The sequence below is a fragment of the Myotis lucifugus genome, unplaced genomic scaffold (genome assembly GCF_000147115.1).
Source record: "Myotis lucifugus unplaced genomic scaffold, Myoluc2.0 scaffold_238, whole genome shotgun sequence".
Lineage (NCBI taxonomy): Eukaryota > Metazoa > Chordata > Mammalia > Chiroptera > Vespertilionidae > Myotis > Myotis lucifugus.
In genome coordinates, this window is record NW_005871286.1 from 187,518 (window position 1) to 201,059 (window position 13,542).

Sequence of the window (13,542 nt, forward strand, 5' to 3'; positions counted from 1 at the left end):
CAGACTAAGAGTACAAGGTGGATGTGTAGAATCAAAATGAAAGATATATCAGTAAAAAAAAAGCTTCACTACTCTGTCTTATTTATTCTTGATTTATATTTGCTCCTGACCAGCTGTATTTCTATTTTTGCCACACAGATTAAATACAAAGAGGACTTGCAGATCCTGAAGGGAATGGGCTGCTTCCTGATGGACACTCCTGACATGGTCCGTTCCCGGTTCCTGCGGAAGCTCTGGGTGAGTGCCCGCCCATCTTCACAACACGTGGCTACCCCTACACAGCTTCCAGGAGCTGGGCAGGACATCTGCCTACAGCCACTTTTAAGGGGAAATTTGACATTAACCCACTTGAGCAAGTCATGACCCACTTGAGCAAGTCATGAGCTTAGGTAGATGACAATTGTTTTGTCCCTGCCTGCAAAGGCCTCCAGGGCACAGGGGGGCTCAGCTTGACTTGCACATATCAGCCATTTGAAAGACAATGGGTGACCATGACATGCAGTTCCTTGAATGATGACTCAACTTTTATTTTCCTTCTGTTTTTGGTTTTCAGTCTAATTACCTGTACACTGACAATGCAAGGAAGATGCGAGACAAATACAAAGTGGTGCTTGACACTCCGGAGTACAGAACAGTGCAAGAACTGAAGACACATCTGAGTGAGGTAAGGAGGTCACCACCAGGGATGTGTTCCTCTAGGGAGCATTTTTCAGGCAACTACATGAGGCAAAGATCTCCCTTCTGCCTTAATTACAGAGTCGCCAACACGTCTAAGCAAGTCAATTGATCTCACTTTGCCTCAGTTTACTTTTGTCCCCTTTTAATAAGATAAGGATATTGATATTTGCTCTACCTAGGACCAGGACTGCTGAGAGTTTTCATGATTTTATAGATTGGAAAGTCCCTCTGTCTTACACTATTGCTGTAGTTTCCAAATGAATTTATTTCAAACATCTCTCTTTAATTCCTGCTATCATGAACCCTAATTGTGGTAGTGTCATTTAAAAAGTCTTCACTGGCGACCTGCTCTATTCCCGCTCAATAAATTCCAAACTACTTCAGCGTATTTGAGTGCCCCTCATTTTCATCTGTTTTCCTGGCACTGAGGGTCAACCCTTGACTTCAGCGAATAGCAGCCTGGGGGAGGGCAGAACCACAGAAGGAAGCTGCTCCCAGAGGGAGAATGCTAGAATGGAAGGCAGAGGAGAGTGCTCGGGAATGAAACTGCTCAGGGTTTCAGTTGCTACAGAGAAGCATTCTTGGATTTGGCCATTGTAAAGTTTTTTATAATCTTATTGAGAGTGACTTCATTGGAGTGATTGGAAGGAAGCCGAACTGTCGCCTTGAGAAATTAATCAAAAGAAAGAAAAAGAACATTGTACTATGTAGAAAATTATGGACTTGAATGGTTTTTTAAAAACAGGCAGGAAGAGCCTTTGTCGCTTTTCTGACCTGATCACAGAATTTGTGTAGTGGATTAAAAGAGAAGAGAAAAATGTTACAAGTTTGGAGCAAGGGAGTATGCATTTAAAAGGAATCTCCTTTTTGTGTGCGCTTTCCCTTTTGTTTCAATGGGGAACCTCAATCTGTTTTAATTGCACAGACACACGGACAAAAAGTCACTTTGTATCTGCCAAGTATGGTTCCTTCCTTTGTTTATTTGCTATTAAACTGTTTGAGAAGGGGGGAAAAACGCATAGTCTGCTTGGCTGTAAAAAAGAGGAACAAGGTCAGTGGTAGAGGCTGGAAAATGAAGGGAGGGACTTGAATCTGTTTGCAGATGAAGGGAGAGGGCTGGGAAAACTGGAGGTCATGGACGGGAAGGAATAATGTTGGAACTGGGTCCTAGAAGGGACTAGTAAGAAGAAACCAGGATCACAGCAGGAGGCGTGAATCTTGGACAAGCTACAGAGTGTATTTTGATAAAAGAGGGAAAAAGTAAAGGAAGCCCATGAGGTACATAAAATATTGGTTTATCGGGAAGAAACTGAGCTTGTTGCAGTGGGACGGCCCCTGCTTCTTCCATGAAGTAAGTAATAAAGGCATCTGCAGAGAACATGTCCACGGAGCAGAAATGATACTGATGCCTGTTTTGTGTCCAGCTGGTGTACAGAGCTAAAGGCAAGAAGCAGAAGTCCATCTTCACTTCAATTCCTGATACACCTGATCTTCTAAGAGCCAAGCAAGGGCAGAAGCTTCAGAGTCAGGTAAAGTTAGTAAAGGAAGATTCATAAACCCACCACGCTGGCATCACAGGGGGCGGTTGTGGGTGTCTGACCACTCATGTCAGCAGCAGCCTCTCACACTTGGTTGTCCTTGATGCAACTGAATGCCTATTAATTTCAAGAGGCAGTGCTTGTCTGGGCCATCCTAACCATGGTTTGTTTTACATGAGCAGGTAAATGCCATGTCTTCTTTTCCAAGTTCTATTCAACTTCTGTTATTGGATGAGGAGTCTGTGGACTCCAGGGAGTGAAAATAAATTGCTTGACTTATTCTATAGAACCTATTTATTTTCCACAGACAAATGAAATTACAATTCATGCATTCAGGCAAAAATGGATAAAAAATATGTTGAAGGCCCTAGCTGGTTTGGCTCAGTGGATAGAGCATTGGCCTTCGGACTGAAGGGTCCCGGACTCGATTCCTGCCAAGGGCACATGCCTGGGTTGCAGGCTCAGTCCCCAGTAGGGGGCTTTGCAGGAGGCAATCAATGATTCTCTCTCATCATTGATGTTCCTCTCTGAAATCAATAAAAATATATTTTAAAAAAATATGTTGAAGGCTCTGGCAGAATCCTCTTATTCTTCTATCTGCCTTCTGTATTATATGGATTTAGATTAAACTATACTCAGCAATAAGATTATTAGACAATTGGAGTGCAAATATGTGTTTCCAGATGTGAGACATAGAGAGAAACAAATGAACAGAACACATACAACAAACAAAAAAGCAGGACAACAGGTGCATGCCTGTTGAATAGAGAAGACTAAATGCTAAATAAAAAAGTATTTTCTCTCTATAACATCTGATCCCTATTCTGATTATTTAGTATCTATATGTTGAACTTGCCACCAAAGAGAGACCCCATCATCACGCTGGAAACCAGACCACAGCCTTGAAGCATGCCAAAGACGTGAAGGACCTGGTCAGCGAGGTGAGCTGGGAATTTGGCACTGAGGCACTGGGCTAGAGAAAAAAAATGCTCGCTAAATCCTTCACCTGCTGCCTCTGATAGGAGAGCTCATGTCTATAAATGGTGCTCAGCAACATCAAGAACAGGAGGCGGAGCCATTCTCCTAATGAGCATAATACACTGTGGATCTGTGACATGGTTGCGGATTGTGAGGGATGAAAACACTTGAACTTAACTTTGTCTCTCTCTTCTATCTCTATTTCTTAGAACAAGTACAAGATTCAGTATGAAAAGATGAAGGACAAGTACACCCCAATCCCAGACACACCAGTCCTCATCAGAGCCAAGAAGGCTTACTGGAACGCCAGTGATGTATGCATCCCTTCCTTCTTTCTTCTGCTGTGGTAGGGACAGCGGGGGGTTGAGGTACCTAAGAAACAGAAAAGATTAGTCATATCCATAGTTCAAGGTTCTGAGCCACACATGGAGCAGGAAAAAAAGAAACACCACATCCAAAAACTTAAAAAAAAAAAAAAAGTAGGCACAAACAATACCAGTTAGGCAAAGTAGTAGCTAGGAGTAATGCCAAAAGCCTATGACTCTTCTCATTGCTCTTCTAAGAAGATGGCCCTTTCTTGTGAGTCTTTGGTAGCATTTCCTAGGGAATACTTGACAACTAATTACTTGCCTATAAAGTCATGTTCTTGGAGTCAGCCAAACATGGTTTCAAATCCTGATACTGTCATTTGCCTGCTGATTGCCTCTGTATACCTTACCTGTTTTTTTCTGAGACTGTTTTCTGATGTGGGGAATGAGCATAAGAATTGTGATAATTAAATTAGACTACACCTAGTTCCCCCTGTTGTTAACACCTTACATGACCGTCATACATTTGTCACCACCAATGAGTCAATATTGATACATTATTCACAAAACTCTATGCTTTATTCAGATTTTAATAGGTTCCTCCTCATGTCCTTTTTCTCTTCCAGGATGTGAAATCCGTTTTTAAATCTCTCCTAAATTTATTCATGGGAAAACCTGAGAGAAACCTCAAGCTTAAAAGCCTTCAATTATTTAACTCGGTAGTTTTTCATAATCCATGTGTGTTTTCTCCTTCCAGCTACGCTACAAAGAAACATTTGAAAAGACCAAAGGGAAATACCACACCGTGAAGGACGCTCTGGACATTGTGTACCATCGCCGAGTCACAGATGACATCAGTAAAGTACGTCCCTCCGTATATCTACTTGCGTGAGGCTCAATGAGCCACCATCAGTTTTAAAAAGAGTCCTCCCTTGCCCTAGCCGGTTTGCCTCGGTGGATAAAGCATCAGCCTGTGGACTGAAGGGTCCTGGGTTCGATTCTGGTCAAGGGCACATACCTCAGTTGCAGGCTCCTCCCCCGCCTAGGCCTTCGTTGGGGCTCATGCAGGAGGCAACCAATCAATGTGCCTCTCTCACATCAATATTTCTCTTTCTCTCTCTCTTCCAATCTCTAAAAATCAATGGAAAAATATCCTTGGGTGAGGATTAAAAAACAAAAAAGTATCCTCCCTTCCCTAAAACTCTCTGGAAATAAGTAGACTTTTTTTGCATTAATTTTGGATCAGATGTTATACCTGACTTTGTGTTTTTCCCACAGGTGAAATACAAGGAGAACTACATGAGCCAGCTGGGAATCTGGAGGTCCATTCCTGATAGCCCAGAGCATTTCCACCACCAGGCAGTCAGGGATGCAGTCAGTGATGTGAGTCTTCAAGTCTTCCATTTTCACGTATAAATTCATTTGTCCATGTGACTTAGGGAATCAAAAACTGCACTAAAACCAATTAAACATGTGACTCAATGTTGGTTCTCATGCATGGATGTTTAAATCATGAAACTCATTGACAAATGAGTGAACTTCAACTTGGGAGAGAAAAAATATATTCCAATTTATAAACCTAATTTTTCTTCCAAATGTATTATATCATATTACATGGCCGGAAGTGATATACTTCATCTAAGCAATAACCTACTTTTGGTCAATTGAAGAGACAACTTCATGAAGCAATCAAGACAGGTAACGATGCTCACTTAGAAAGAAATGTCAGCTTTCTATAGGAAAATACATCTGCGAAGTTCACAATATGGTCTCTAGGAAAGTACACCTGTCACATTTGAATTGTTTTAATTAGTATTAAAAATAAAAATTTCCACATATAATTCACCATAATGTAAGCAGAAAAAAGTATTATTGGAAACTTCTCTTAAATAATTGTTTTGATACTTTATTATCCTATATGTCTCAGTGGTCAGAACTTTTATTTGTTCCACTTGTATCGATCCTAACCTACTGCTATTTGGAGATAGGTTCTTAAAACTCTTTGATGACATTCTTCTTCCAGGTAAAATACAAAGAAGATTTGACCTGGCTTAAAGGAATTGGTTGCTATGCCTATGATACCCCCGACTTCACTCTGGCTGAGCAGAACAAGACTCTCTACAGCAAGGTATATCTCCTCAAGGATAGTGTCCACATCCGTTTAACGTATTTCAGTGCTCACAGAGAGAATTAACACTGAGTATATAGCTTTTTCATATTTCCTCCCTGATCTTCACTTCTAGTCCCTGTAGTTGGAGTACATACTGAACTGTCCACCGTCTCATGGGCTCTGCTAAAGTGGCATATCTCAAATTTTTTTAGTACTGACCTCATTGACTATAGTCATCATTTAGTTATATCATTTATTTGACTTTGATAAGTGGTCATTTCAGAACAACTCATATCTCTGCCAGAATTCCCTCCCTATTAATATGTCTCTGGGTAATTCACCCTATTAGAGTTGACATGGTGGGATATAAAGTGGGATTATTTTTTAACAATATATTTTTATTGATTTCAGAGAGGAAGGGAGTGGGAAGAGATAGAAACATCAATAATGAGAGAGAATCATTGATTGGCTGCCTCCTGCATGCCCCACACTGGGGATCGAGCCCACAACCTGAGCATGTGCCCTGATCAGGAATCGAACCTGGACCTCCTGGTTCATAGATGCTCAACCACTGAACCACGTCGGGATTAAAGTGGGATTATTTGAATCCACACACTTGTGTGACTCGAGGCAAATAACTGTTTTTTATGGCAACATTTTCCTATTTCCAAAATAAAGCTGTTGGATTAGCTTTCTTTGAATTCTAAAATAGTAGTCAACAAACTTTTCTTAAACCAGCCAGATAGTTAATACAGTAGACTTTGTGGGCCTCATTCATTCTGTCACGCATTCTTTGTTTACAATTATTTTAAATTATTTTTTTAAAAAAAACCTCTTAGTTCATGGGGTCATTAAAAAATAGGTGATGATCTAAATGTTAGCCCATCCCAGCCCTAAAATATTATGATTATCTGATTAATTACCAAAAAACTATTTCAAACTAATGGACTAAAAACTGCTTTCAACTGCATATGGTAATACCTTCAAAATAAAAATAATAATCACTATAATACATAGGAACAAAGAAGGAACTGATTTGGATTTTTGCCTAATTTGGAAAATAGATCTGTTTTTCATCCAGTCAGTAAAAAATATATTTTGGAGTGAGTTTTCAAGAAATCCAGGTGGATATACCCTTCATTGCCTTGGGAGACAGAGTAAGCATTTAGTAATTACTTGTTAACTCTATGAGTAAATTATCACAATTGTATGATAAACTAAAAGGCATGTCTCATTCTTAAGATAATCACAGCCTGCTATCAATTAACCACATTCTGTTTTCTCTAGTATAAGTATAAGGAGATATTTGAAAGGACAAAGTCAAATTTCAAGTATGAAGCCGATTGTCCAATCAATAGGCATTTCAAGTATGCAACTCAGTTGATGAATGAGGTATGTATGACCTGACCCAATTAACCCTATGCAGTTCCTTCCGAAGTCTATAGACTTATTTGATTACAACCCAATAAGTAAAATGACAGAAAAGCCTTTCTAAGTGTTGATTCAAGATAAAGATCTGGAAAGACTCTTATAAAGTCACCCTCTGGTGGGCTCTGCCAAAAGCATGGACAAGACCAAGTGAAGGGATGTTCCGAGTGGTGGGAGGGCCCCACAGCCATCACCACTCTGTTCCCACTAGCACAGGGCAGCACAGCCTTTTGGGTGATGACAGCAAGGAGGTAAAGGATTTCGTTGACTATCAGCTGAACTCCCTAAAACAGGATACTGTGTAGAATTGGGAGACACAGAAGTTCAAGGTTAATTTAGCATCTCTACCATGGCACAGAAATGGCAGTGGTTGGAAAAGCCACCCTTAAAGGGATTGTTGTGATTTGGCATTCAATTGTATTGCCATTGTTTATTCATATATTGGTGCAGAGAAGTAGCCATTTGTCCCCAAAATATTCTTTTATTTTCTACCTAGTCTTTCCTGGAACTATCTTTGTAATAATTTAAGTTAAATTTAGCTTAAAATGACTGAAATAACCAAGCTATTGATTAACTTAAATGTTTGGATGGTTTTATATTTAATTTCCTATCTTTGGATATTCCAGAGATTTACATGAATTCATGAACAATGTTAGAAAATTAGTAAAATGTATCTAAAAATGGAAATGTAACCAATGGCATATTTTTTCAATATATGACTTTTTTCCCCTTTTTAATTTGATTTTGTTCATTTTCAGTAGATTTCCAGGTGGAACAACTCTAAAGAATTACTGTTAGTAGATTCCTAGAATACAATCTTGATATATTTTATTTCTATTTTTCACACTCACAAAGGATTTCCGGTCTCTTTTATAATTAAATAAACTAACTAGCATTAGAAGACTATTAGAATTTTTCATGAATATTCCTTTCGATTCTCACAGTCTTAGATTGTAGACCTGTAGATTATCATGCCTTATTTTAAATACAATGTAAGGTGCCATAAATCCTAACATTACTATTGGCATCCTATGTAGAGATGGGAACTGTTTAGGCACATGGTCCTCCAATTTGGTGTCATAAATCCGCTCTATCCCAAGCCCCAGCCCTCTCCAGGCAATCTTCCCTCACTTAACTCTCTTTGCCTCCCTGTGTTTATCCCGGATGCTTTGGGCGCCCACCTCCCCAAATGAGATATTTCTGGTCCTCTGGCGTGTTTATCTGGGGACGTATCTGTGTAGCCTTGAGGTTGTACTCTTGCTATAATTTGATCTGATGTCCGAGCAGAAAAAATACAGAGCTGATTATCACCAGCGGAAAGATAAATACCACCTGGTAGTCGATGAGCCTAGACATCTGCTGGCTAAGATCGCAGGCGACCAGATCAGTCAGGTACTGTGATGGGGCTGGTCGGCCAGCCCAGGCAGGACTGTGCTCCAGGTTTCTCATGAGATGTTGTCCTGTCTGCTGCAAGGATGTCATAGGTCCTGCCTATGATATTGGGATGTTCTGTTTCACAGTATCTGTCCAGCCACCCAAAGAGCCCATGAGCTCTTTGAGTGTGCCAGTCCATGCTCTGTGTGCTCACATGTGCTGCAGTGAAGAGGAAAAGGAAAGCTGGGTCCTTCCACCCTTTATTCCTCTGGAAGCCCTGTTGTTAGCCGGCAGTTGTAAATTGCAAATTGAGTTGCAAAACCAAAAACAAAGAAGCAAATTCATGGAAGGAAAGAAAACAAAACTCCCTGCCATATTTTCCTACTCCAATGATGTCCTTTTTCCTATAAGGCATTTCCTATGTCATTCATTCCCCATTCACAAGGAGGATGGATGGTCAACTGCAGGTGTTGCAGTCATTCTGCTTGGCATTGTAATGTATTCGGTGTCTTCACCCACACGTATATGTGAGCACATACAGTGTGTCTGCCTACATCTCTTCACTCAGAGGTGATGGGGATATAGAGCCATGTTCTTAAGTCTCTTTTGTGCTTCACTGCTCTTTGCATGAACAGAGAAAATATAAATCTAGTGCCAAGATGCTTCTGAAACGAGGATGTAATGAAATTCTGCGTCCAGATATGTTGACTGCCCTCTACAACACATACATGTGGAGCCAGGTAATTTCGGATGTGATGGGAAGAAGTCTTGGGGGCATTCATCTTTATGCTTTCCTTGACTTCCTTTCCCTGCCCCCTACCCATGGTTTCACATGATAAAGCTGCATAAATGTTCATTCCTGGTAAATGAGCACTGGATGTGGCCGCCACTGTGATGACGCCATCTGTATATCATCTGACACCTAGGGAACTCCTAGTAAGATTAGCTGAGACTTTTCCAAACTTTATTTCCAAATTGGTATAACATTCATTGATATTTTTCAATATTTGCCCCCTCCCCAAATAGATTCCTGAGAGACTGGGTATATTAAATAGATTCAACAGCATTTAAAAGGTCTGAATATTTAGTTTTTTATCTAATTTTGGCCATTGTTCAATGATCACTACAAGTGTACCATTTAGGACAGATGAAGATTACAGTACAGCTCTTTTACAATTGTACATAGTCATGGCCCCTCTTGAGTTTGATGCTGAATCTGCTAGGTTATTTCCGGCACTTCTGTCCTCTTGCACACTTGTTAACAGCGTTGCTAATAACATTACCTTCCCACAAGGTCAGTAGAAGCACACCACCACCGCCTTTCCATCATATGCTGAAAGGTAAATTTGAAGCAGCAAAAAATGGTGATGATTGCTTAACTACCAAAAACAATGTTCATAAAATGCCATTGTCCCCATACCAAAAAAGTTTTAATCAATCTTTTGTATTAGGAACTTGTTTTATCACTTTTGTGTGACATCATCAGCATATGAAATGAGGGGAATGAGGTCTCCCTAGGAATATCCTATTGGCCTGCCACTTTTTTTTTTGTCCTGATATGATCATCAAATAGTTGTGCATGAGATAGTGCTGTGCTCTCTGTATCTGTGCTGCTTGAAACAGCTTATGTGCATGAAAAAAAATCATGACTTGAAAATTACAAAAATGAATGTCTTTTCTAAAATGATAAATTCTTTAAACTCTATATACTTGTTTTTTTATTTTACATCTATTGCATCTTTGATGTGGAAACATATCTTAAGAGGTCATACATGTTCGATGCAGCATACGGGATTGGGCAAAAGTAGGGTTACAGTTGTATGGGAAACACAGTTTATTCTTATATTAGTATTTATTCATTATTGTATTATCTTCCATACTCACAACTGTAAATCTAATTATGGTATTATTTTCCGTATGAACTATAAACCTACTTTTTGCCCCACCCTGTATTGTGAGTGAATCATGACTTGTCAGAGTCCAGAGATTAAGGGTCTAGTCCTGGCTCTGAGATTCACTCTACATGTACCCTTAGTTTAGTCTCTTACCCCGTCTGGGCCTCAGTTTCTGCATGTACAAAATGTATGGGATTATCACTTATTGTTGTTATTTTCTCAGTCCATTGCAAGCTTGCTATCAAGTACAGGTTTATATTAAACATTTTCAATTAGGATTTAAAGAGAAAGCATGACCCCATTCCCCCTATCTGTGGCTTGTATAATAATCCTACTATTTGCTGTGGGACTCTCTCAAGGGGAACATTAGATTCCTTAAAGCCCTCTCTTCCACTGCTTAGAGTTAACTTGGTCTTCTATTCCACAATTTAGATCAAGTACAGGAAAAAGTATGAAAAATCTAAGGACAAGTTTACCTCAATTGTGGACACTCCGGAACACCTGCGTACTACAAAAGTCAACAAACAAATCAGTGATGTAAGTACAAGAAACACTGAACAGATTCTCAAACTCGGGAGGCATTTGCAAATGTGGAGGGAATTCTAGACTGTCACAATGTCCAGAAGACGCTTCTGCCATTCAGTGGGAGTGAGGCAAGGGTGCTAAATGTCCTGCTATGCTCAGAACTTTTACAATAAAGAACTGTTCCAACCAAATTGGGAGACACCCCATTTCAGGAGCACCAGGGCCTTGGCAGAAAGCACAAAAGCACCTGTTGAATTCACTCCCCTTTATAGACACTCACAAAAGCCCTTTGCACTTATAATGTCACATGACATTGCACTGTGCATGGAGATGTATAACACTGTCTCCTTCTGCGTTTTCATCTCCTTTAGATACTTTACAAATTGGAATACAACAAGGCCAAGCCCAGAGGCTACACCACAATCCACGACACGCCCATGTTGCTGCATGTCCGGAAGGTCAAAGATGAAGTCAGTGATGTAAGTATCAGAATGGCTTCGAGGTCCCTCTCAGCTTGGCCTCTCTCATGTGATCTAACAAACCCTGGTTCCGTTATCTATTTCTGTGTAACAATCTCCCTAAAACTTAGTGACTTAAAACAATCATTTTCCGCCTCATGATTCTGTGAGCTGAGTGGGCACAGCCGAGTGGATCTTCTATCCCACATGCTGTTGGCAGACAGCTGAGGCTCAGGTGGGCCAGCACCTCAAGAAGGCTCACTCACATGGCTGGTCGTTGATGATGATTCTGGGCTGGAGCTCTGCTGTTGCATAGACAGCTCCCCCATCCCCCACCCCCATGTGGTTTGGACATCTCACAGCACAGTGGGTGGGTTCCAGGAGGCTGGAATAGAAGCTTCCAGACCAGTTAAGGGCTATTCCTAGAACTGACAAAAGACACTTTTGCTGTATTTTATTGGGCACAGTGGATACCCAGATTCAATGGGTGAAGAGATAGATGCCACCTCTGGATGAATAAGTGGCAGGGTTACATTGTAGAAAGGTGGCAGGATGTTGTAGAGACCATTTTGAAAAATGCAATATGCCATAAATGCTATGAATACTCTATACACTTTATCTTGACTAAGAGAAACAAGATAGCCATTAAATTCAAATATCCTGAATTTGAGGAGAAATTATATTCACAAATTGCTAGATATATAGATAGATTCCGTGATTGAAAAATATCATGATTGTTCATTTAAAAAAAAATTAAGGAAATCCATGGCTGCACTGCACTGGAGAGAATATTAAAGACAGCTGTGGAGTGCACGCATCCTTACCCATAGCCTTGACCTTGATTGGTGCTCAGGAATTCCCTGATGAATAAATGTGTTCACAATGCTGGCCCTGAGCTGCCATGAAAAAATGTTAAATACATTCATGCACCGTTTATGAAGACAGAAATGTATTTTAAAAATTTTCATATTTTTCATGTTAAACTAAGTTTTGGCACTTCAAACATGGACACCGGGTATTCATAAGCATCTGTCAGGTCAATTCTTCATGCGGAGCAGCCCTCCCCTTTCACTGTAGAAAAATGAAGCATTCCGGTGTCCATTCTCCCACATTTTCTGATTCTAACAATCACCTGATATATGGATGAAAAATATGGATTTCCAGGCCTTTCCCCTGGAGATATTGATTTATGTGTGTGGTGGAGTGCAGAAAATTGTCATCAAGCAAATTTAGTAATGCTACCAGACTTCCTTAGAACAGTTTCACTTCAGATTTAACCACTTTAATACCTGGGATCCCTCAGCAACAATTAGTGAGAAAACCCAAGTGAGGCTCCAGGGCCCTGAAATTTACAAGGAGCAGAATTGGGTGAAGCTAGAAAACCTGGGCCCAGGATGGGGGAACTACCTGTTGGGCCCTGAGACTAAGCCTTCCCTGACACTCTCCCTCCCATCCAAACCCTCCTATGCCCAAACTGGCCAGATGTGGCTCTAGCGGTGATGATAGTGATGACTGCATCCATCCATCCATCCGTTCACTCATTCATCAAATATGTATTGGGTTTCTTTGTGCCTGACACCAGGAACAAATGTGCCTGACACTAGAAACAGATGATGAATGACACACAGTCTTTGCCCTTGGAGGAGTTCAGCTTAATGGAAAGAATAGACAGTTAAGCAAATAATTACGACATGAGGTGATAACAGCTGGAACTGTGGGGGGTACAGAAGGAGGGCAAGACTCATTCCATCTGGGTGGGAGGCGCTACGCTTCCATCAGCAGTTTTTAAGATGTTCTGAACTTGGAATTTTCTGATTTGGAAAAGGGGAGAACATTACAGGGAAAGCTGTGCAGCTGGCCCTTCCAGCACAACCTCAGGGGATGTAAGTGCCACCGTGACACTAGTGAGCACGTTCAGTGTGTCCTGGGAGCTGGTTTTAAGATCTGAGACAGGAACGCACATGTCTGCATGGCCACAACCTTTCTACCCACAGATTCATTCTGCCCTAAGGAGCAGTGTGTACTATAATCATGGTTTTAATTTCTTATTTTTTTAAGTATCATAGTAGACTGCTATCAAAAGTTAACCTGGTCATTGTATTGCCTCCCACAGCTGAAATACAAAGAAGTTTACCAAAGAAACAAGTCCAACTGCACCATCAAGCCAGATGCCGTGCATATCAAAGCAGCCAAGGACGCCTACAAAGTCAACACCAACGTAAGTTCCGTAAACTTCCCCTAGCCTAACGG

At 40.7% G+C, this 13,542-nt stretch overlaps 1 protein-coding gene across 1 annotated transcript in view; it reads left to right on the forward strand.

Annotated features, from left to right (window-relative positions):
* NEB (nebulin) overlaps positions 1–13,542 on the forward strand; it is a 192,085-nt gene that overhangs the window by 141,851 nt on the left and 36,692 nt on the right. The window contains 14 exon segments of the mRNA XM_023762218.1: positions 139–237; positions 554–664; positions 2,103–2,207; positions 3,053–3,157; positions 3,404–3,508; positions 4,260–4,364; positions 4,781–4,885; positions 5,526–5,630; positions 6,900–7,004; positions 8,328–8,432; positions 9,050–9,154; positions 10,742–10,846; positions 11,206–11,313; positions 13,406–13,510. Of these exon segments, the coding sequence (XP_023617986.1) occupies positions 139–237; positions 554–664; positions 2,103–2,207; positions 3,053–3,157; positions 3,404–3,508; positions 4,260–4,364; positions 4,781–4,885; positions 5,526–5,630; positions 6,900–7,004; positions 8,328–8,432; positions 9,050–9,154; positions 10,742–10,846; positions 11,206–11,313; positions 13,406–13,510 (1,473 nt within the window).